Source organism: Lissotriton vulgaris, chromosome 11, assembly GCF_964263255.1.
Source record: "Lissotriton vulgaris chromosome 11, aLisVul1.2, whole genome shotgun sequence".
Taxonomy (NCBI): Eukaryota; Metazoa; Chordata; class Amphibia; order Caudata; family Salamandridae; genus Lissotriton; species Lissotriton vulgaris.
Window position 1 is genome coordinate 1,108,477,707 of NC_141699.1, and position 24,441 is coordinate 1,108,502,147.

Here is a 24,441-nt window from a genome sequence, read left to right on the forward strand (position 1 = left end):
TTCGCCAGGTGATCCTTACCTAGCCAAGTATTTTAAACTGATGGCCGAGTGGCTCAATCAGCGACTCAATCCCATTTGGAACTCCTTCTTGCGGAAGGGCATCTACCCTTTCTCCTGGAAAGCGGCCTATGTCTTGCCAATCCTGAAAATAGCATACCCAGAGAGAAGAATTTTAGGCCTATTTTTCTCCTGCTTGTTCCGGCAAAAATCCTTGAGAAGGAAGTCCAGAAGCAATAATCTGTCTTCCTTGAGTCCAACAACTATTTTCACAACTCCCAATCTGGATTTAGATCTGGTTAAAGCACTGAGACAGCCCTTTTGGAAGCAGCGAAATCCATACGTGAAGCCTTAGACGGTCCCCAGGATTAATAGAGTGAGGATGGGCGGCCGTGCCTTTAGTTTCACAGCTGCTACGCTATGGAACACCCTACCTCTGGCGTTGAGGAGTAGACAAGACCTTACTTCTTTTAAAAGGGACCTTAAGACAGAGGTCTTCAAACTTTTTGATGCTGAGACCCCCTTGTAAAACCTTTTTAGGCTTAAGGACCCCCTTCCGACAAAAAATTCTAGAAACTGGTACTCCTCATCATAAACAACTATCGACAACCATAAATGTGCCTGTTAGACCTCAACACATCCATCCATCCATCATTCATCCACCCACACTTCCACACATCAATCCATCCTTCATCCATCCACCCTTTCATCCTTCCATCCATACATCAATCCTTCATCCATCCATCCTTTCATCCTACCATCCATACATCCATCCTTTACCTATCCACCCAACATCCATCCACCTTTTCACACATCCATCCATCCATCATTCATCCGTTCAACCTTTTATCCATCCATCCATACATCTATCCTTCATCCATCCACCTTTTCATCCTTCCATCCATACATCCATCCACCTTTTCATCCATACATCCATCCTTCATCCATCCATCCACACTTTCATCCTTCCATCCTTCCATCCATCCTTCATCCATCCACCCTTTCATCCATCCATTCACCCATCACTCATCCACCCACCTTTTCACAAATCCATCCATTATTCATCCATGCATCCTTTTATCCATCCATACATCCATCCCTCATCCATCTACCCTCTCATCCTTCCATCCACCCTTTCATCCAACCACCCAACTTTTCACACATCCATCCATCCTTCATCCATCCATCCACCCTTTCATCTTTACATCCATCCACTCATCATTCATCCACCCACTTTTTCACACATCCATCCATCCTTTCATCCTTCCATCCATCCATCCTTCATCCTTTTTTCCTTCCATCCATACATCCATACACCCACCCTTTCATCCTTCCATCCATACATACATCCTTCATCCATCCACCCTTTCATCCATCCATCCATCCACCCACCTTTTCACACATCCATCCATCCTTCATCCACCCTTTCATCTTTACACTCATCATTCATCCACCCACCTTTTCACACATCAGTCCACCCTTTCATCCTTCCATCCGTCCATCCATACAGCCATCCACCCTTTCATCCATCCATACATCCTTCATCCGTCCACCCTTTCGTCCATCCATCCATCCACCCATCATTCATTCACCCACCTTGTCTGTGCCTCTCTCATGGGGGGTCAGTATCTCTCTGCGTCGTCTTCCTTCTTCCTCTATCATGGGAGGGCATCGTTGTCTTCCTTCTTCCTCTCTCATGGGAGGGCATCTCTGCGCCTCCCTGCTTGGGGGGGGGGGGGGCGACAGGCTGTATAAACATCTCACCATGCAGGCACCAGGTATGAGGGCTCGTGGGACTTGAACCAATGATTGTAATGTCCTTCTGCTGTTTACTGTGTGTTTGTAAAGCGCTCTGATACCTATGGGTTAAACTAGCGCTATATAAAACAAACGTTAAAAAGAAAAATAAACCCACATCTAAGTCTATTGAACTCAAAGGGCTACAGCCTTCTCCCCCAGAAAACTCCCACCCCCGCCCCCCGACCCCCCAGCTCGTGTATGTGTGCCTGGCTCAAACAGCTTGGACACACACAAAGACAGACCAGAGTACTTCGCAGGTCTTTGAAAGACCTTTACTTGTTAATGAGGCTTTGATGGTTTTCACACCTCGGTGTGAATTAGGCCGAGAGCACCCTCGATCAGCCCGACGCCAGGAACTGCAGAATCTGCGACCCCCTTCCCAGGACTCCACGACCCCCCTGGGGGTCGCGCCCCACAGATTGAAGACCGCTGCCTTAAGACCTATTTGTTTCCTAGAGCAATGTAGTGTGTTTCACCTGATGGAATGATGTGGTCTCAGCCCCAGGATACCCTTTGGGTGACAGCTGCGCTTAACAAGTAGCAATACAATACAATACATACATACTGTCACCTTATGGAAAAATTCCCCAAGGGGGTTCTGTTGGCCTTGGGAACTTTTACTCCATTGGTTGGGCCAGGAGTCATTCCCACCTGCCAGCTTGTGTCAGGAATAAATATGGCATCTCCAGGCACCCACTTCAGAACACTTCCTGGACATGAAGGAGAACAAAAACCTTCTGGACCTACTCCCTCTTTATCAAACACAAAGTAGTGGAGTCATAAGGCGGGCCTCCTGTTCAAGCTACAGGAACACTACAAGCTACCGGAGGCCTTTCCTGCAACCGCCAAGATGACCAGTAGCAGGTGGCTCTCGACTGGGCCTTGCTGCTGGTCTCAGTCTGACACCGGTGAGACTATAAGTACCTTTCTTTAGGTCCTGTGAGCTTCAGAAATGTACTCATGTGGTGGATTTTGACATAAAGGAATAATTGAAAACGTTAACTCTCTGACTATGAAGAATCTAGTTGGTGTATCTGACTTGCGCTCCATCGCGGATCAACGACTCGAGCAATGAGGAAAACAGGGTATTGAAATTCAGGGTTCTGCTTACACGGTGAGAGGGAAGCAAGTCACATTAGTGGGGCATCCGCACTGGCCGAGAGTTAGAGGGCCTCTGTCTACTTTAGTGGCAAATATGAGCAGTAAAAGGAATAAGAAACTAGTTGTGTACACCACTGCTGCACCATCAATCACCACTTCACATACAGAAGTTTGTCTACATTGTTGATTGCCAGACACTTCTGATTCCTCTCTCTGCCCTTCAAAAGTAATTGGATAAGAACAAAGCAGATATGTTCTGGCTGGTCACTGTCTGACTTGTTTCATTATTACACTAATTTTAATAATTTTCAAATATGTTGATCCTATCCTTCTTCTGCTGTCAAAAAATCATTGACCCCACCGGTTGACAATATTTACGTGGGTTTCTTCTGATGTTTCTTTGGAGCTTTCTCTAAAACACAGTTATGTCTTTCATATTCTAGTACAGTCAGCAGAATCTGGGAAAATAAACTCTAGTTTAGAACTCAATTTTTCAGAGGGTTAATTTGTCACATTTCAGCCTAGGAAACAACATATTGGTTGAATTAATGTATTGTTAATGGGAAGGTTGCACTTCAGCTAAAAAAAGCTACTCATGTCCTGTATATGTGGATCAAAGTATGCAGGTGTTAGGTAACTTCTGAGAATGTTGCACAGTTCAATAACTGAAGGTGAAAAGTGCACTGCTGCAAGTATTGGCCATGCCAAAAAATGTGCAACTACACACAGATCAGAAATGTTCATTATATTCAATGTCTATGAATTGGAAGAAGGTGCCTCATTGTCAGGTTATTTAGCACTCCATGTTTGTGTTTTTACTTCGCAGGACATGTTTGGATACAAGACCCACCCATGCCGAAGGGTGTTGTGCATCATTGGTCACATCCTGTCCCTTGGCCTCCTTCTCTTTCTGTTCTACTGGAAGCCGGAGTGGGAGGTGTGGGCGAACTGTACTCCGTCCACCTTGAAAGACGCGGATGTCATGTTACTGAGGACCACGGTAAGGGGCCTTGGTTGTTGAGATGGGTTGGATGACCGGGTGCTCAACACAAAAAGGCATTATTGGGCAATAGCATGTATGTTATATATATGTAAGGGACTTTGCTGACTGCAATGGGAGAGCTAAGCTGGGGAAAAGGTAGGAATCATTTACACAAAGGCGCCATGTATGTGGGTGGTAATTTCTGATGCTACCAAATGTCATTTGCTTTTAAGAGGTGAATTACCTGGTCCTTCCTGAACTGCAAGAGAGTTAAGGCAGTTCTGATGTTTACACAACACAGTTCAAGATCTTGGGAAAGTAGATGGAGAGGGCGTCCTGTCTTTCTGTTTTCTATATTTTGCAGTTTTTCATTTTATTAGGTTTGGCCTATAACAGTTTTATTGGATTTCCAGTCTTTTGTTTTCTGAAGAAATATTATACCAAAAATACATACATATATAGGGTCTCCCAAGCAATATTTTTTCGCCATTGGTCTGTTGACATGTCATTCAAATTATACTCCCTCTCACCCCAGCAAATGACCAGCCTACTCTCCCCATTGGATAAATTCAGGTTGAGTAACTAAATTGTTTCCTTTCACATGAAAAGATACACCTAAAAAACAGTCCCCCAAAAACAGAATTGTAACATGCTTGCTCTTCCCAATCACTGATAGTCCCCTGTGTATAGCAGGGTTTGAAGGACTGGGTTTTCTTAAGACCCAGCGGTGCCAGGGATAACACCTAAAACCTTCGTGGGTAACCTGTTCCGGCGTACAAATGACAGAGACACGGGACACTTCCTTCGGCGTCAAAGATTCGAGGTTTATTTACTGCAGGGAAAACAGAAGTCACAGGAAGTACAGCATGTGTATGTTCGAGGAGTCTGATTCCACTTGCCTCTGTGGGTCGCTCCTTTTTATACAGTTCTAATGCATTGAACATCACGGTACACAAAAGGTTACAACTCGGTTCCCATCGTAAAACCATAAGGGGTTACTTTCATGTATTCAAGGCCCGGAACATAAGTACAGAAACGTTTGGTGGTTCCCAACTGTAAAAACCCATCTTCCCACCATTAGTACATTCCAATCAACAATAAACAAATCGAGGAAGGGACAGAAACAGGTGCAGAGGAAGACAGGAACAGTGGGGAGATCGGAAAGGGTGTAAAAGGGGTGGTATCGGGAAACACGAGCTGCAGGCATCAAAGGGGACGTGCCTAATGAATGCACAACTAAGACAATAGACCGGCACGGCAAGATGAGCCTCGAGCGGGGCCATCTGCCTTACAGTGCCGTCCCCCTTATCATAACGACACCTTCAAAGGAAACGTGTCTTCCGCAAGAGTTTGGGAATCCCAGGGTCGCGAAGCGGACAGCGTCCGTTCGCTGGCTACTTGAGGGCAAGAGACAAAATGGATGCCGTATCTAAGATGGAACCCGTGGGCTCGGATGTAGAAACCCACGAAACAAACGAACGGTTTAGGTTAGCACAGCGAAAATGCGTACACCCACTAAACTCGTCATTTGCGGTTCATAAATACCAGACTCGACCATATTCGTACGAGTCGAAAACACCACTTACGATCGTCACGGAACCTCAGACGCTCCTTTTGCCCTCATGTAGGCAAGCACTAGTCAGAATCATATTCGATATTCATCAAACCATCCAGATGTTGCTGCAACATAATTCTATCCATCTGAGCTCCTTTGGTAACAGGTGGCTGTCTTATACACGTTGTAGCACAGAGGCCACATAAGGCAGGACCACACTGCACGCAAAGGCAACACGTGAACAGAAACGCTACAACAACCCCGATGATCATCAGAATCTTCCAACCCCAAGTCGACATCAGGCCCCAAAACCAACCAAGTAGTGTCCAATCCCCTACGTCCACGTGTATGGACTCAGAGATCTTATGCAACTTTGAGATGGCTTGATAGACAGTCGGAACGTTATCTGGAATGAAAATACAGCAGCTCGAATGGATCACCTTACATACTCCACCTCGATCTGCTAAAACAACGTCTAAAACCATACGGTTTTGTAACGTCATGAGCCTATCCGCCTGAAGTTCTGCTGTGATATTACCAAGGGCACTGGCAGTGATATTAGCTGTCGATTCCACCACTCGGGTCAACTGTCTCAGGTTCCTACTATTAACCATAGGTCCCCAAAACGGAAAGAAACCTTTGAAAAAGTCTCCTGCCTCTTGACCGGCAGTGTCCTCTTCGCTAATCACGCCCCTCACAATTCGAGTCTTGTGGTAATCGGAGGCGACTGTAAAAGTCGGAGGCAACAAATTTGCAATGTAACATGTGCCCGCAAAGTCAGAGGGTAACCACGTATACGCCCGATCATGAAAGACAAAGTACGTACCCTTGGCAGTCAGAAACACAGGGGACGAGAGCATCGGCAAGACATATGTCTCGGAGCAAGCACTCTCTCCAAGATGAGCTCTCGGTCTTCGGCCACGACCTTTTAGACAGAAATTACCAAGGTGGGGTACGATCCATATCGGAGACGAGCTTCTAAGCTGTCTTTCACCCACGAGCGCACTATACTCAGCCTCACTCAGATCCCTATAGGCTCGCACCTCTTCCTCTGGGATGAGCGAAGGCTCATAGATATCCCTATCTAAATCAGCGATCGCTATAGCCAATGGCTTGTGGTACGGACCAGGACCAAAGTGGGAAGGACGTGGCTCTCGATTGGGGTAGGAATCTAGTGCACTTCGAAACATTGTTTGAAATGCTCGAGCTGAACCCTGGGAACTATAAGGAAGGACCAAGTACGGAATTCCCTTATCAGTGGTATGTGGCATCAACCCACACACACAACAATTGGTAGTGTTAACCACCAACTGATGTTGATGAAGGAGCTGAATAAAGGAATTATTCCTAAATTCCGCACGTCTGGCCTGCTCGTGTTGGGGTAAGATGTGGAAGGAATGAGGAGAAACAGTGGAGGTAGTTTTAGGTTCAGGAGAAGGGGTAGGTGAGGCAGAAGGCAAGAACGTCAATATCAAGTAATACACCCCACCCGCCAATAGCGAAGAAACAGTTAAGAACAAGAGGAACACTTGAATCATGAAGCATTTTGTGCGAGTAATTTGCTGCAACTTGAATCTTTGAGCCTGAGCTTTTTCCAAATCCACCAGCTTAGAGAACGGCATCCTCTAAAACCGTCCGCAACATTTCTTGACGCACTTCGTTCTGTGTAGCAGTAGTCAATCCCCAGGAGTTCCCAGGAACCGACGGCCTTCGACCTAGTGTCAAGACCTACTAACCAGAAGGAAGTACACGCGCGGCCCTACGGTACACCCGGATGTGAGGTACTTATTTACAAATATACACAATATCTCCAAGCTGTGGAAGCAAAAACATATGTGGAAACAAACTCACAATATTTACAAAAACCAAAATTATACGAGTGTGTTCAGACTGAATGGTGTCAATGGGGTAATGTGGATGTCAAGGGAGAAAGCAAAAACTTTTTTATTTGTCCTTAGTATTAGATCTCAGGAAGTATCGGCTTCTCCCAGGACGTGTCTGTTCATCAAACAACTGATCCGATGGTGGGACAGAGTTCTGCTGGTCAATCAACCACTCAGATCTTGAGTTTTTAGGTGGCAATTGTTCAACAATGTCGTCCTGCTGCGCTGAGGGTTCTCCAACAAGCTGAGCGTCGCTAAAAGGAACAAAGGTCTGTGCAGTTTCCGTTTCAGACGAAGCAATGCCCTTCCTCACCCACGAGTCTGCCGGCAAAGGTAGAGGTACCTTTTTAGTATGGGTGGCGTGCACCCAGTGTTTACGACCTTCCAAACGAACAGCAGTCCTCGTGGCGAGAAGAACTTGGTAGGGTCCAGTAAAGCGGGGCTCAAGGTTTCTTTTACGTCCGAAGTTCCGCGTCACCACCCAGTCTCCAGGCTGGAGCTGGTGGCCTGGACCCTCCGTCTGCGTCGGCAGTGCTTCAAAGACCTGTTGGTGAATTAACCTCAGTTTAGCAGTCAGATCATGCAGATAATCGATCAACATTGGGTACTCAAGATCAGAGAACACACTCGGTCTAGGAACCCCCCAAACATTCGCAGGGCGGCCGAACACAATCTCGTAGGGACTAAGCCCTACTCGGGAGTGTACAGTCGCCCTAGTAGACAGAAGGGCTAGGGGTAAGGCGTCAGGCCACGAGAGACCAGTCGTAGCCTGAACCTTCGCCAGCTTCAATTTGAGGGTGCCATTATACCCTTCAACCAAACCTGCTGACTGGGGATGATTGGCGCTGTGGAATTTCTGAGTAATTCCAAGGCCCTTACACACACTCTTCATCACACTCCCCACAAACTCACTTCCGTTATCAGACCATACAATTCGTGGCATTCCATACCGAGGAAAGTATTCCTTCAGCAGGATTTTCGCAGTGGACAAGGCGGTATTATCTTTGAGAGGGTAGGCTTCGATCCATCGGGAGAACGCGCAAACCACAACTAAAACGTATTTCAGGTTATTGCATCGCTCCATATGGATGAAGTCTAGCTGGATCACTTCAAAGGGACATGAAGGGGGAGCAAAATGGCCAGGAGGTGTAGGGGTTCCTTTTCCAGGATTGTACATCATGCATATCATACAATTCTTCACCAGTCTCTCAGCACACTTCGTGATACCATCATTCTTCCATACAGGGGACAACAACTTACAAATACCTTTCGCGCTAATATGTGCCAAGCCGTGTGCCATCGTCACAACAGCTAGTACATATGCATCTGGCAACATCCACCTCTTATTCTCCGACAGATCAATCCAACAACCATTCGCATCCAACTTTCCCGTACTCTCTTTCCACTTCGTCTTTTCAGTTACGGTGGCCTCGTTCTGAATCATTTTCACACTCTCGATGGTATCCTCACACATACTAGTCTCTGTAGGCCACCTAACCGAACTCGTCACATACATTCTGGTACTAAGATTCCGAGCAGTCTCCTTAGCAGTTTCATCAGCGAACGCAATGCCACGACCAACATCATCCGTCACCTTACGGTGTGCACTACATTTAATAATCGCCACCTGCTTGGGCAATGTAAGTGCATCCAAAAGATCATTCACGAGCTGTCCGTGTTGGATCTTCGTACCATGCGATGTCATAAAACCTCTCTCTCGCCACAAACGTCCAAAGCTATGCGCTACGCCAAATGCATACTGACTGTCGGTAAACACATTCACCCGTTTCCCTTTCGACAACACACACGCTCTAGTCAAGGCAATCAGCTCTGCCGCCTGAGCAAAATTTTGATTCAATCTCGCAGTCTCCACAACAGTATTCAATGTCACCACAGCATACGCAGTCGTCACATCGCCATTCGGCAACTTAAAACATGAACCATCCACATACAGGGTCCCATCGGGATCTTCCAATGGAGTATTTTTCAGGTCTACACGACCTTTTGTTTCCTCTTCAGTTCGCAAGTAGCAATCATGAGGTGCTACTTCATCTGACTCCATACTGATTGGCAACAAAGTCGCCGGGTTCAGGACATTACAGCGTTTTATTTGAATGTGACTTGCCAAAAGCGTCAACTCATAACCAGACAACCTTGCACTCGTCAAATGCTGAGTTTTCGTACGATTCAAGAGAGTGTCAACTGCATGCAGAACCATCACCGTAAGCATATTATCCATGACCAATCCTGCAGATTGTCGGATGGACACCGCAGCTGCCGCTGTTGCTCTCAAACAACTCGGCAATGCTCTAGCTACCGGGTCCAAGGTCGAGGAAAAATATGCACATGGACGCTGCTTACCACCAAATTGTTGCGTCAAAACACTCAACGCACAACCTTCTCTCTCATGAACGTACAGTGTAAACGGCTTACTGTAGTCAGGGTCCCTAACACAGGAGCCGAACACAATGCGTCACGCAGTTCAGAAAAACTTTTCTGACATTCTTCCGTCCATGGTAAAGGAGTTGGAACATCCTTGCACGTAAGAGCTACCAATGGTTTCGCTAGCAATGAAAAATTTGGAATCCACTGTCTGCAGTATGACGTGATACCTAAAAAGGCATGCACATCTCTCTGAGTTGTTGGCACAGTCATTCGAGCAATCGCTGCAATTCTCTCTGGGGTCAACCTTCTTCCCTCCTTTGACAATAAGTGACCTAGATAGGTTACTTCTTGACAACAATATTGAAGTTTAGAAGGCGACACCTTGTGATGTAAGTCACAGAGATGCTGCAGCAATGATACCGTTGCAATTTTGCATATGTCCTGAGTATCTGCAGCCACCAATAAGTCGTCAACGTATTGGATCAAGGCCGCACCAGCCGGCAACACAAACGCATCAAGTTGGCCCTTCAAGGCTTGACTGTATATCGATGGACTCTCACAGTAGCCCTGAGGAGCACGTTTAAACCGGAAGCTGCGGCCACCAAGAGAGAAACCGAAAAGGTCTCTACTTTCCTCAGCAATCGGAATACTGAAGAAGGCATTCTTCAGATCGATCACAGAGAACCAAGATGCAGAGGCTGGAATCAGAGTCAGTAGCGCCGTGATATCAGGCACAACAGGGAACTGAGGAATCACAATTTTATTCACCTCCCGTAAATCGATAACAAAACGATAAACAGGTGGTTTGGATGGATCCGTGCGCTTCAAAATGGGCAGTACAGGGCTATTGCACACGTTTCCCCGAGTCTCCTCGATAACATCTTTGTCAATCAAATCGTAGATAATAGCTAACAATGCTCGCTCACCATCAAGGGAGATACGATACTGGGGAATACGTGGCAGTCGCACATTAGATTTCAAGTGAACAACATAGGGGGAGATGTCAAGCAGGCCCACGTCATTGGGACCTGTTGCCCACAAAGATGCAGGAAGAGAACTCAATTCCGGTGGAAGCTTATCGATGGATAAGTACATAGGAGAGACAACTCTCTCACCTAACGTAAGCTTTACTCCCGCAGGAGAACAATACAAAGTCGCATACAAACTTTTTAGCAAATCCAGGCCCAAAAGATTTTCGCCACAACCAGTGGTCAAAATCAGCGGAGCTTTCAGCTCACGAGGCCCAATCGTAAGAGGCAAAGGGCACGAAACCGGATTGCTAACAGGGGCGCCAGAGAATCCAACGGAAACATTTGTTAAGCCAGACAAAGGTGCGCCTGGGAGTTTCGAATGCATTATGGAACTTTTCGCTGCACCAGTGTCCAACAGAAAAGGCTCAACGACGCCCGAGGTGGCAACTACCAGTCCAACAGAAAAGGCTCAACGACGCCCGAGGTGGCAACTAAGGCCCTCTCTGATCAACCGGAACTGATACTACTCCCTCTCCTTGTCTATGGCTGTCCTAGTAATTACCATCGTCAGCATCCTGATCGACGTAATAATCATCCACATTGTACTGAGCAGATCGCCCTTGCGACGATCCGTGCTGATCAAAACAATTATTGGAGTCAGAAGTATTAGTGGAACGGTCGTTTTGAGCACCGCGACCTCTACCACGTGATGTCTGTTGAGAACCACCACGACCTCCTCTAGACGAATTACCACTATTACGCTCATTCAGAACTGGACAATCGAATTTTAAATGACCCTCACCCCTACAATAGGCACACTGATTGTACCCTAACGAAGATCTCTGCGAAGAGGAATCATTTCGTGATTGTGACCTATTCGACTGAGATTGTGATCTGTTCCGCTGTTGCGAATCATTCTGATTCGAACGTGGAGGATACGCCTGTTGCAACAACACTTTAGTTTTGAGCTCTTTCGTTTTCTTGTCAGCACGATCATTCTCCTCTTTCTCCCTATTCTCATAATATTGGGCCGTAGCCAATATTTGAGCAGAAGTAGAAACAGCCCACGCACTTTCTGAATTACGCAATTTGTTGCTTAAATCAGGCAGCAAATTTGAGACAAACTTATCCACAAACAATCGCTGACCTCCTTCAGTACCCATATCTTGACCACTATGGTCGATGAAAGCCTCCTCAAATCTCGTAAAGAAATCAGAGACGCTCTCATCCTTCTTCTGCTTGCAAGCGGACAGTTTGTCCCAATTCACCTTCATAGCTGGCATGAGCGTTTTCATAAGAGTTATTATTCTCTGAGGGAGATTAGTAATCAATTGTTCGGGCTTGGCCCCACCAACTTGCAGGCCATCTGCCGCAAGAAGTGCAGCCCAGTCACCGCCTAATTCTGCCGCATGGTCTTCGTGCCGAATCTTCGCCCATACCGGTTGCGGTACAACATTGCCGAACAACATATCGATATCGGCGAGATTCATCACCGTCGCATCCACTAACTGGGACAATTCCTTGTAATACCCTGCAGGATTTTTGCGAGGGTCAGGCAAAGATTGCTTTACCTACAAAACTTCCGATCGTTTCCACGGAAGATGTATCCACACTCTCTGGAAGTATGGCGGAATAATGGGGTTAGCATTAGGATCGCCAGGCATCCATACTGGTGGAACTTCGCGCATGGGGTACTGACCAGGCACTGCAAGCGGTCCCTCAATGTCCTCCACAAACAATGCCCGAGGCATCGTAGAAGGACGAAAAGACAATAATTGCTCGACAGCACGTCGAACATTGGTGCCCACCAACATTCCGCTCGCAAACTGGATCTGAAGGTTAGTCAGAGCAGTCAATACCTCATCAGATGCATCAGCCGATATTAGGTCACGTAAAGCCGTGCACATTTCTTCAAACACGAACCTTTGTGTCGGTATGTTGAATTGGCAAAACGTATCTAACACTACACGAGGAGGATTTCTAAAGGGGTATTTCATCCAACCCATAGCCATATTATACAATGAGTCACGCTCCCTACCACCAGGAAGCTGACTTCGTCTTTGAGGACCGTCCGAACCAGAGGACTCAAGAATAGGTCCAAGAGAATTAAAGAAGTTAGCAGCAACAGAGGGGGTACGACGTTGAACAGATGGAGAAGAAGAGTAACACAACGGGGTAACAAGAGAAGAGTCAGGAGCAGAAGTAGCAGCAGGAGTAACCAGAACAGCAGGAGCAGCGGGAGCAGCGGGAGCAGGAGTATGGGGAAGTACAAGTGGAGGAGCAGTAGGGACGGAAGCAGGTAGAGGAGCAGGGACATTTTGAGGGACAGGTTGTGGAACTGGAGCAGGAGGAACAGGGGCAGGAGGAACCACAGGAGTTACAGTGCCCTGTGCGTACGGAGGTGGCGACTTCAAAAGATAGGACATTAAAGGGTCATCTGCAGATTCCTCCTTCTTATCCGTACCCGTCGGTAAAGTGGGGTAACACTTGTCTACAGACATACGTTGCAATCTATCGAAGACTTCCTCTTCCTTTTCCTCCTTATCTCGCTGAAACTGCTCTGCATTTCTTACCGTAGTAACAACTCCTTCTCTCTTATTGCGTTTAATCTGTCTGATCTCTCTCTGTTTGGCTTCTTTACGCCACAACCGAAAGGCATCAAACATGGCCGGCCTTGATTTTTTCTGAAACAATTTAGCCTCAAGATTATCTAAAATCGGGGTCTCAAAACTACCATGAGGTGGCCAACTAAGGACACCATCCTTTTTAGTATAGCGAATCCAATATTCATTAAAGGTAATCGGACCTAACCCGTGTTTGCTATATAGCTCATAAGTTGGAGTTCCAACCGGAGGTATCGGACACGAATCCTCCAGTCGGGAATCCGCACCACAACGTCTAAAACAACTGAACAAAGTACTACGGCCAGGCATCTTGCACACTAGCCGAGTTTCACAAACTTCAAGGGTTATAGGATGAACAATGTCCCTGCAAAGAGCAAAAACCCTCGGTTTTTGGCGACTGCAGACGTCAAATATCACAACAAAGAACCAAGTACTAAGAACCACAAATGCAATGGAACCATGCAACAACTAAGCACCCACAACTAAGGACTCTGGGAGCGACCCACAAATACTTAACTCAAAGATCGATGGCGTCACCAGGAAGGCCCGTCAATCGTCTCGCTGTACCAAGGTCTACGCCAGGCGCCAAAACAGGTCTACAGTCAGGGCAGCAGTCCGTCGCAGCCGTCAGGAGGCGGGGATCTTCGCGGAAAAGTCGTCGGGCCACTTGTTTCGACAACAGGATCGATGAAGCGGGGTGCACCTTCCCTCGGAGATTTCACACGAAGTTCCTCACGATCGTCGGGCTTGGACCGGTACCACTGATGCAGCCCCATGTTGGGCGCCAACTGAAGGACTGGGTTTTCTTAAGACCCAGCGGTGCCAGGGATAACACCTAAAACCTTCGTGGGTAACCTGTTCCGGCGTACAAATGACAGAGACACAGGACACTTCCTTCGGCGTCAAAGATTCGAGGTTTATTTACTGCAGGGAACACAGAAGTCACAGGAAGTATGTGTATGTTCGAGGAGTCTGATTCCACTTGCCTCTGTGGGTCGCTCCTTTTTATACAGTTCTAATGCATTGAACATCCCGGTACACAAAAGGTTACAACTCGGTTCCCATCGTAAAACCATAAGGGGTTACTTTCATGTATTCAAGGCCCGGAACATAAGTACAGAAGCGTTTGGTGGTTCCCAACTGTGAAAACCCATCTTCCCACCATTAGTACATTCCAATCAACAATAAACAAATCGAGGAAGGGACAGAAACAGGTGCAGAGGAAGACAGGAACAGTGGGGAGATCGGAAAGGGTGTAAAAGGGGTGGTATCGGGAAACACGAGCTGCAGGCATCAAAGGGGACGTGCCTAATGAATGCACAACTAAGACAATAGACCGGCACGGCAAGATGAGCCTCGAGCGGGGCCATCTGCCTTACAGTGCCGTCCCCCTTATCATAACGACACCTTCAAAGGAAACGTGTCTTTCGCAAGAGTTTGGGAATCCCAGGGTCGCAAAGCGGACAGCGTCCGTTCGCTGGCTACTTGAGGGCAAGAGACAAAATGGATGCCGTATCTAAGATGGAACCCGTGGGCTCGGATGTAGAAACCCACGAAACAAACGAACGGTTTAGGTTAGCACAGCGAAAATGCGTACACCCACTAAACTCGTCATTTGCGGTTCATAGATACCAGACTCGACCATATTCGTACGAGTCGAAAACACCACTTACGATCGTCACGGAACCTCAGGTTGCATCAACTATTTTCAGAACTCTCAAGAGTTTATTGTAAATCACAATATTTATTCCATGTTATAAACCAGCTTTGGTATATATATTTATCCTACTGAAAATGTGCACATCATTAGAATAGCTGGAGCATCTGTACAGATCTTTATGTTGAAGTCACACCCCCACAGCATTGTAATTGACATTAACACCACTCACACCAAGAGCAAGTTTCAAGGCTGCACTAACACCATTGGACCCTCGAGGGAAAGTTAGAAATGAATGACCAACTGTAAGGAAACATGCACTTGTGCTGGTTTCTCCCCAATTTGTTCCCCATGTAGGACTACTATCTGCTGGTTTTCGACTTTGAGAGTGCACTGTGACTTGCTACCAGACCTTAGTGACAGTGTTCTTTAACTTACAAAAAGGTCTTTTTTATTTTTATTTTATAAATTTTTGTATATCGCGTACTTGACCCAAGAGGATATTAGAGCGCTTTACATTTAGGAGTTTTACGTTAAAAGTTACATCAGTTACAAGAGCATAGAAAGGTACAGTACACAAAAATAATGTTGCAAGAATTTGTAGGAGGGAGGGAAGGAAGGAGTCAGTAGCAGGTAGACTGTGCCCAATGTAAGGCTGGGTAGGTGACGGTCAGGGGGAAACCAGGGCCAGTCTCCTCATTAGCTGTTTAGCAGCTCCACCGGGCATCAGCCACGTTGCTCAGGTCTCAGAATTCAGGATTAATATAGCTTAGACCGGAAGGTATCAAAGCGCTTTACATGAAATCCTTTTTGTTCCAAAATTACATCAGTTGCAGGTTACCTCGGTTGCACGGAGAACATATAGAGATCTTTGAGGACGAGGTCAGAGGAAATGTAGAGGGGTAAGGGGTGGGGTAACAGGGTAGGGGGGAGATATGACAGAAAGACGAAGGGAAAAATCATCCCAAAATATCTGCAGCAACTTGCACAAATTAGACACTGGGCTTTCAAAAAATGGTCCCATCAATGAAGAGAAGCAATAGCGGCAGCATTGATTCTTGGGGGGCTCTTGATGCTTTACACAATGAGTCCAAACATCCCACGTCCGTCATCATCAAGCAAGGAACATTCCAGTTCACACGTCTGCCATTTGGACCGTCGTCAGCGGCAAGCGTCTTCCAACGGATGGTAACAGCATTTTTAAAGGAGTAGAGAATGCAGTGTTTTTCCAAAACGACATCTTGGTTTTTGGTAAGTCTTTGGTTATTCTGTTGCATGTACTTACTCCGGTATTGCTGAGTGCATATATCACTAATGCACTCACTGCACTACACTGTCCAGTAGTGTGTGTCACAGCAGTACTGGTGTGTCGTCCTGGGCTCGTCGATCCTTTACCCCCGAGCCGAGCAGGGGCCGCCGAGTCAGAGTCACTGACTGACGTCGCTCAGCGGGCCTCAGGTTCGAACTGATTAAATAATGCGATGATGATGGCAGGCAGTGGCAGGCACGCATGCACTGCTCACTTAGCAGCCAGTCAGCAGCAGCAACAGGGGAGCACTTTGCACTCTCTAACTCAGTTGCTCGCTCACACTCCGTCTTCTGTGTGCAAATCGCACCACCAACAAGTACGACTACGACTATGCCAATTGGGGTGTCCCCAATTGGCATGTGCTGACTTACTTATAAGCCCGAGTATAAGGTGCCCAGTACCCAGGGCATGTAAGGCTAGCTGTCCATATAAGGGCTGCAGCACCAGCTGTGCCACTCTATGAGAGACAAAGTGAAAACACAACCTTCAGCTCCCATTGCAGACTGAAGAGGCTGTGCATGCACTGCACATACGACTTTGCCACTACCACTATTGTCAAAGTACATAAGTTCCTTGACTATATATATATGTCTCCTATAAAGCAGGGCTGTTAGAAATTACGGTTTCTGGTTGTCAGAGTATACACCCTGTCCAAGTAGGAGCCACAATCCTAGTCAGGGTAAGTCAGATACACAGAAACATTAACCCGTCCTCACTCTCTTGTAGCTTGGCACAGAGCAGGCAGGCATCTCCTCTGTGTTAGGGGAGCTATCACTGCAACTCTTCTAGGTGAGGGAAGCTATCACTGCATCTCTTCTGGGTGAGGGAAGCTATAACTGCATCTCTTCTGGGTGCAGGATGCTTGAACTGCTGACTATTCTTAGGGCGGCAAGGTTGTACTGCTATCTGTACTGCTCCTGTTCAGGATGAGGCAAGCATTCACTGCCTCTCTTCTGGGTAAGCGAAACTATTACAGCATCTGTTCTGGGTGAGAGAAGGAATGACTGCATCTCTTCTAGGTGAGGGAAGCTATCACTGCATCTCTTCTCGGTGAGGGAAGCTATCACTGCATCTCTTCTCGGTGAGGGAAGCTATCACTGCATCTCCTCTGGGTGAGGGAAGCTGTCACTGCATCTCTTCTGGGTGAGGGAAGCTATCACTGCATCTCTTCTGGGTCAGGGAAGCTACCACTGCCTCTCTTCTGGGCGAGGGAAGCTATCACTGCATCTCTTCTGAGTGAGGAAAGCTATCACTGCATCTCCTCTGGGTGAAGGAAGCAATTACTGCATCTCTTCTGATTGATGGAAGCTTTTACTGCATCTGTGCTGAGTAAGGCAAGCAATCACTGTATCTCTTCTGGGCGAGGGAAGCTATCACTGCATCTCTTCTGGGTGAGGCAAGCTATCACTGCATCTCTTCTGGGTGAGGGAAGCTATCACTGCATCTCTTCTGGTTGAGGGAAGCTATCACTGCATCTCTTCTGGGTGAGGGGTGGTATCACTGCATCTCTTCTGGGTGAGGGGAGCTATCACTGCATCTCTTCTGGGTGAGTGGAGCTATCACTGCATATCCTCTGGGTGAGGGAAGCTATCAATGCATCTCTTCTGGGTGAGGGGAGCTATGCATCTCGTCTGGGTGAGGCAAGCAATCACTGCATCTCTTCTGGTTGAGGGAAGCTATCACTGCATCTCCTCTGGGTGAGGGGATCTATCTCTGCATCTCTTCTGGGTGAGGGGAGCTATCACTACATCTCTTCTGTGTCAGGGGAGCTATCACTGCATCTCTTCTGAGTAAGGCAAGCAATCACTGCATCTCTTCTGGGTGAGGGAAGCTATCACTGCATCTCTTCTGTGTCAGGGGATCTATCACTGCATTTCTTCTGTGTCAGGGGAGCTATCACTGCATCTCTTCTGTGTGAGGCAAGCAATCACTGCATCTCTTCTGGGTGAGGGAAGCTATCACTGCATCTCCTCTGTGTCAGGGGATCTATCACTGCATTTCTTCTGTGTCAGGGGAGCTATCACTGCATCTCTTCTGTGTGAGGCAAGCGATCATTGCATCTCTTCTGGGTGAGGGAAGCTATCACTGCATCTCTTCTGGGTGAGGCGAACTATCATTGCATCTCTTCTGGGTGAGGATAGCTATCACTGCATCTCTCTGGGTGAGGGAAGCTATCACTGCATCTCTTCTGGGTGAGGCGAACTATCACTGCATCTCTTCTGGGTGAGGATAGCTATCACTGCATCTCTCTGGGAGAGGGGAGCTATCACTGCATATCTTCTGGGTGAGGGGAGCTATCACTGCATCTCCTCTGAGTAAGGCAAGCTATCACTGCATCTCTTCTGGATGAGGGACGTTATCACTGCATTTCTTCTTAGTGAGGCAAGCAATGCCTGCATCTCTTCTGGGTGTGGGAAGCTGTCACTGGATCTTGTCTGGGTGAGAGAAGTTTGCATTGCTCACTGTACTGCACGTTTTCTTGGCGAGGGCAGGTTGCACTCCTGTCTGCACTGCAACTGCTCTGGGTGAGGGAGTATTGATTTGTCGCTGTCTGTACTACATTTGTTCTGGATAGGGGAACTAGCACAGTTTATTTACTGCACCAGCCCATCTGTAAGGAACCAGTCCATCTGTATTGTACCTGTTCCTTGTGAAGGAAACATGTACTGTTGGCTTTACTGCACCTGTTTGTCTGTAGTGTACCTGTTCCTGGTAATGAAAGCTTGCACTGTTGGCTTTACTGCACCTGAATGGCTGTAGTGTACCTGTTCTAGGTGAGGAAAGCCTGCTCTGTTGACTTTACTGCACCTGTCTGTCTGTAATCAACTGTTACGGGTGACAGAAGCTTGCACTGTTGTCTTTACTTCACTTGACTGTATTCTACCAGTTCTAGGTGATGGATGCTTTTGCTGCTGGCTTTACTGCACGTGTCCGTCTGTAGTGTACCTATTATGGCTGAGGGAAGCTTGCAGTGTTGACTTTACTGTATCTGTCTGTCTGTATTGTACCGGTTGTAGTTGAGGGAAGCTTGTACTGCTGCTGCTGTCTGTACTGCAACTGCTCTGAGCGAGGGAACTTGCACTGTTGATTTTACTGTCAAACTGTAAGGCACCTGCCCATCTGTAGTGCATGTTCCAGGTGAAGGAAGCTTGTACTGTTAGATTTACTGCACCTGTCTGTCTGTAGTTTATCTGTTCTGGGTGATGGAAGCTTGCACTATTGGCTTTACTTCACCTGTCTCTTTGTTGTTGTCCACCTGTTCCGCGTGTTGGAAGCTTGGATTGTTGATTTTACTGCACCTGTCTGTCTGGAGTGAACCTCTTCTGGGTATTTTTTGAAAGATTGCACTGCTCCTACTGTCTATATTGAACCTGTTACGGGTGAGGGAAGCTTGTACTGCTTCTGTCTGTAGTGCACCTGTTCTGGATGGTGGAGGCTCACAATGCTGCTGTCTGTACTGCATGTGTTTTGGGTGAGGGAAGTTTGCACCCGAGTACACTGCACCTGTCTGTCTGAGAAGCTCCGCTTCTGGGTGAGGGAAGCTTGCACTGTTTCTGTCTGAAATGAGCCTCTTCTGGGCGAGGGAAGCTTGCACTTCTTCTGTCTGCAGTGAGGCTCTTCTGGGCGAGGGAAGCTTGCACTGCTTCTTTCTGTAGTGAGCCTCTTCTGGGCGATGGAAGCTTGGAATGCTTCTGTCTGTAGTGAGCCTCTTCTGGGTGAGGGAAGCTTGCACTGCTTCTGTCTGTAGTGAGCCTCTTCTGGGTGAGGGAAGCTTGCAATGCTTCTGTCTGTAGTGAGGCTATTCTGGGTGAGGGAAGCTTGCACTATTTCTGTGTGTAGTGAGGCTCTTCTGGGCGATGGAAGCTTGCACTTTCTCTGTCTGTAGGTACCCTATTCTGAGTGACAGAAGCTTGGAGAGCCCCTTGGTCTCTGCCTGTTCTGAGCTTGAGGGACCTTGCAGTGCAGCTGCAGTGAGCCACTAATGCGTCTACCTTCCTCCAACTAAATCCAAAGCTGGGCTACCGAGGGACAATATAGGAACTATACCTGGGTAAGTACCATTGTTTGACTGTATATCAGAATATCACGTATGAATATATCTTCCAACATTAATATTATGTCTTAAATATTGTTTACAAAACATTACAATGTAAGTAGATGTTATGTTATTAACAACGTGGGAATATTATGTAAATAATATTTAGGACACTACGGGCACATGCATCAAGCTAGGCAATTGCGATTCCTTAATAGCGATTATTAAGGAATCGCAATTGCCTATTCATGAAGGTTTTGCAAAAATATTTGTGATTCCTACGCATTACTTAATTATGAATCGCAGTTAAGGAATGCCTTCCCATTTATTCCTATAAGCCTAGAGGCCCATAGGAATGAATGGGAAGCCATTCACAAATTGCGATTACCAAATAGGTAATCGCAAATTGCGAATGCAATTTCAAGGGTGATAGGAGCCCTAAAGGCCACCATGTTTCACCCCTGAAATTGGCCTCTGTGCACACGTGGCGCACACACATGCCCCAAGCGCATGTCTGAGCACCACATAGCACTAGAAAAATTCACTTTTTAGCATTTTTCTAAGAAATTGCAAATTACCACCAGCTTGAAGTTGGATGCTAATTTGCGATTTCTTATATGCAAAGTCGCATTCTTAGATTGCTTCTTGCATTGAATTTAAGGAAACACAAAATGCGAGTCCATAAATGCATTTGCAAAATAGGTAATCGCAAATTTTGCGATTACCTATTTTGTGAATGGGTTTTGGCTTGATTCATCGCAAAGGGCAAAATACCAGCTGCAAAGGGGCAGATTCTGCAAATCGACCTGTTTGCGACCGGTATTTTGCTTGATGCATGTGACCCTACATTTTTCTAGATGATATTCTGGTACCCAGACTCTGAGAGCGAAGGATGAATACTCCTCATGGCATGATGACAGTGTTTTTTTAAGCATGTTTTAGGATGATCAGTGCAATGATCAAGGCACAGTGCAACGGTACAGGTGAATTATGTTCTGCAGAGGAATAACCAATTGTAGTACAAACCCAAGGCATTATCAGTGATCATTACCCAATCTCAGGAAACTCACATTGCATGTTATCACAAATGAAGTGTAAAAGATACACTAAAGAAAAGCAAGCAGCAACAGTGAGTAGGTACATTAATATACTTCCAGTAAGAGAACCCCAACCCCCATCAATATCCCCAAAACAACCGTGGTGGGGTTGGTATGCCACAGGATAGTGGCAAAGATGATTACATTGTTAACACATGGGTTTTGCATCTTATTATGGGTTTCTCTGGTTCATATGGCGAGTAATGTCCACTAACAGTCTTTGCAACCAGTAGTACATTGTGGTTGTTGACTTTGCAAAGTGGGCTGAACATGCAGATTCCTGCTGATAACACTTGGAGGATAGTGCATGGTCAAAGGAAATTTGTCCCGACTCCGAAGGAAAAATCTGTGCAAACACTATTTGCACCCAATTCAGATCTACTGCCACACTTGGAATAAAGCTGGTCTTTGAGCACCAGAAATATTGTAAATTAAATTTACTGTGTTCTCTACATTCTACAGCCGATCCACATCACTTTTTCAGTATTGTTTTTTCGTCCTTTAGAGGGGTAATGTCCTTTTTCCAGTGAAGAGACTTTCAGGGAAGAAATTCTAACTATAAGATAAAAACAGTCTTCCCTGACACTCTACAACTAGTCAAGTTCTCAGGGATCAGAAATGTGTTTCTATGATAAGGGTCTCTTCCATCTTGTGGTTTGGAAACAGAAACAGTAGAGTATTGCTCAACAGATGTGAGTTTACTTCCTCCTCTGCTGTCCATTGACCGTGGACTGACTCTCCTGTGACATCTCTTTAGGATGACTTTAAATCCTACTCCAGGAAGAAGGTGAGATGGATCCACCTGCCTGCACTCCTGAACCCATTGAGCGGGAAGGAAGAATATCTCATTGCTGCTGACGAGAACGCCCTCATCAACCGAGCCATCATGAAGCCAGAGCACAAGGTACCATCAGCAGTATCCTCACCATCAGCAGTATCACCTCAGCAGAGGGAGTACTAGATGTACAGTTTTCTATACTAATGGACACATTATGAGTGCTCCAATAATCCCAGATTGGGCACATATGGAAGCTTGCACCTGATATACTGGATTACAATTTTTATGCAAATTCCACACCTTCTCCCTGCACAATTCACTCCAAATAATTACTGTGGACATTTGTGCAGGGCTAATACTGTGAATAAGTCTTGTAGATCATGGAGGTTTAACAATGAGGTTTCACATCAGTATCTCAGCAGTGGAGCTTGTCATGTGCTGTAACACACACCTAATGCAGTATTACTACTAACTTAGCATGTGGTATTACCACATTATTTTATCAAAATAAACCCTGAGTAATCTCCAAATAAAACCTTATTAATAATGAATTTATGATTGATGGGAGGGAATTAAGTTATATTAAAAATGTGGAATTCATCTGTTTAATAAACATAACATTAACTCTCACCCACAGCCTGACCTCCCGCACATCATGGCCTGAATGCGGCTGCCTACTGCCTGTGCACAAGCAGAGAGCATAGCACTGTGCAGGGAAGACAACCTGGGGCTTCATAAATATCCCATATCCACTTGCTGGGATGCTATCATAGCTGACTTGCACACTGACACACATGATGCCTCCACACCATTGAGTGACCCATTGACTGACAGGGGGTGGTAGTAGAGGGGGAGGAAAACCCCCTCCCCTCCCTGGGAAGGAGTAGAGGGGGTGTTCCTCCTTATCCCCATATAGTAGTACCATAACGCGATATGTCCTGACACCACGTGCCCAGCTCCAGGATCCAATGAAGCCAAGGAGACTCACACAGCATCTCTTATTGTGGCCCTTACAACTGAGTGCAATGTATATGATACCATGGAGGGGGGTATGATTTAATGGTCCTGAATGTTTATTATTGCTACTATTACTGTCACCCTTAGAAATTGATTGTTTACGTCTGAAATTGTGATTTGTTAATTCTTGTGACTTGTGAACCCTGCAACTGAACTGTGTTGCTTAGATAAGCAATCACAACTTCCCTGAAGACCGGATATATATATATATCTAAAACTTGCCTCCATGGAACACTACTGTGATATGCAGCCTATATCCAAAAACAATATATTGTATTCTCACCTGCAATGCTAGGATGCAGTTGCTGTTAATGTACAGTTGTAATTCATTGTTGCTTGTATGAGTGGATTGTAAAATAAAAATGCAATAAACAGATCTAAACAAAAAAGAAAATCAAACTTCAAACACACAAACTCTAAAAATCCCAAGAGCAGTTCAAGGGGGTCCAATGGCAAGTGTTTTAAATAATGAAACAAATGTTGATAAAGGGACAAATCTGTCTGATGATGAAAGCTTCAATCCAGCCGATTGATCCACAAGTGTAAGAGAAGCAAGAAGAGTATTGCCATGAGTAACCAAACTCATTGATGAAGATTCTGAAATGCCTAAGATCAGAGCATCATCCAGAGCAGAGGTGGGGGCGTGGCCTGACAAGATGGCCGAGTAGATGCTTCTACCAGTGCTCCTGTCCGCACGGACTGAATACGGCAATATCTTGCAGTGCCTCAGCAATAAACCCCCCATCGAAGTTTCGATGTGCAGCCACATTTGCCCTGGGGCCGGTCGTGAGCATAATTCTGCCATCCGGAGCGTATAACTAGCTCCGGCGGGTCGACGGCCTGTAAAACATCCAGCTCCATTTTCTCCACCCCAAGAGGGGCTAGGCAGAGAGGCTTCCAGCAACCAAATTCGGATGAGTTGATGGGGTTGATGGGCCCCACTGACACAGATGACCTAATCGCCTGCTTGTGATTCCAGCGGGGCCACCGAGGAACGAGATCCGGTGAGGGGATGCAGCCCTGAGATGGCTAGCCCAGGGAGGTGAGGCCAGCAGCGGTGGTGAAATGGAGCTGTGGGACCTGCACTCCTAGAAGGCGTTGGCCCTGGGAGGATGTGAGAGGCCCCTCTGAGGGCTTCCAAACCGTATCCTGTGGTGGAGAGCCTTTGTCTGCCTGAGCTCAGTGGCGAACGGGCGGCCTTGGATGAGGTTGACCATGGTCATAGGTTCCCCCTGGCTGCTGATTTGTG

General features: G+C 46.6%; 1 protein-coding gene across 2 annotated transcripts in view; it reads left to right on the top strand.

Moving 5' to 3' along the window:
- Positions 1-24,441, top strand: part of LOC147684253 (putative cation-transporting ATPase 13A4) — a 296,688-nt gene that overhangs the window by 51,227 nt on the left and 221,020 nt on the right. For both annotated transcript variants that reach the window (XM_086944650.1, XM_086944651.1), the window contains exons 2-3: positions 3,725-3,898; positions 22,155-22,301. In XM_086944650.1, coding sequence (XP_086800776.1) covers positions 3,725-3,898; positions 22,155-22,301 — 321 coding nt within the window. The remainder of the gene's footprint in view (positions 1-3,724; positions 3,899-22,154; positions 22,302-24,441) is intronic.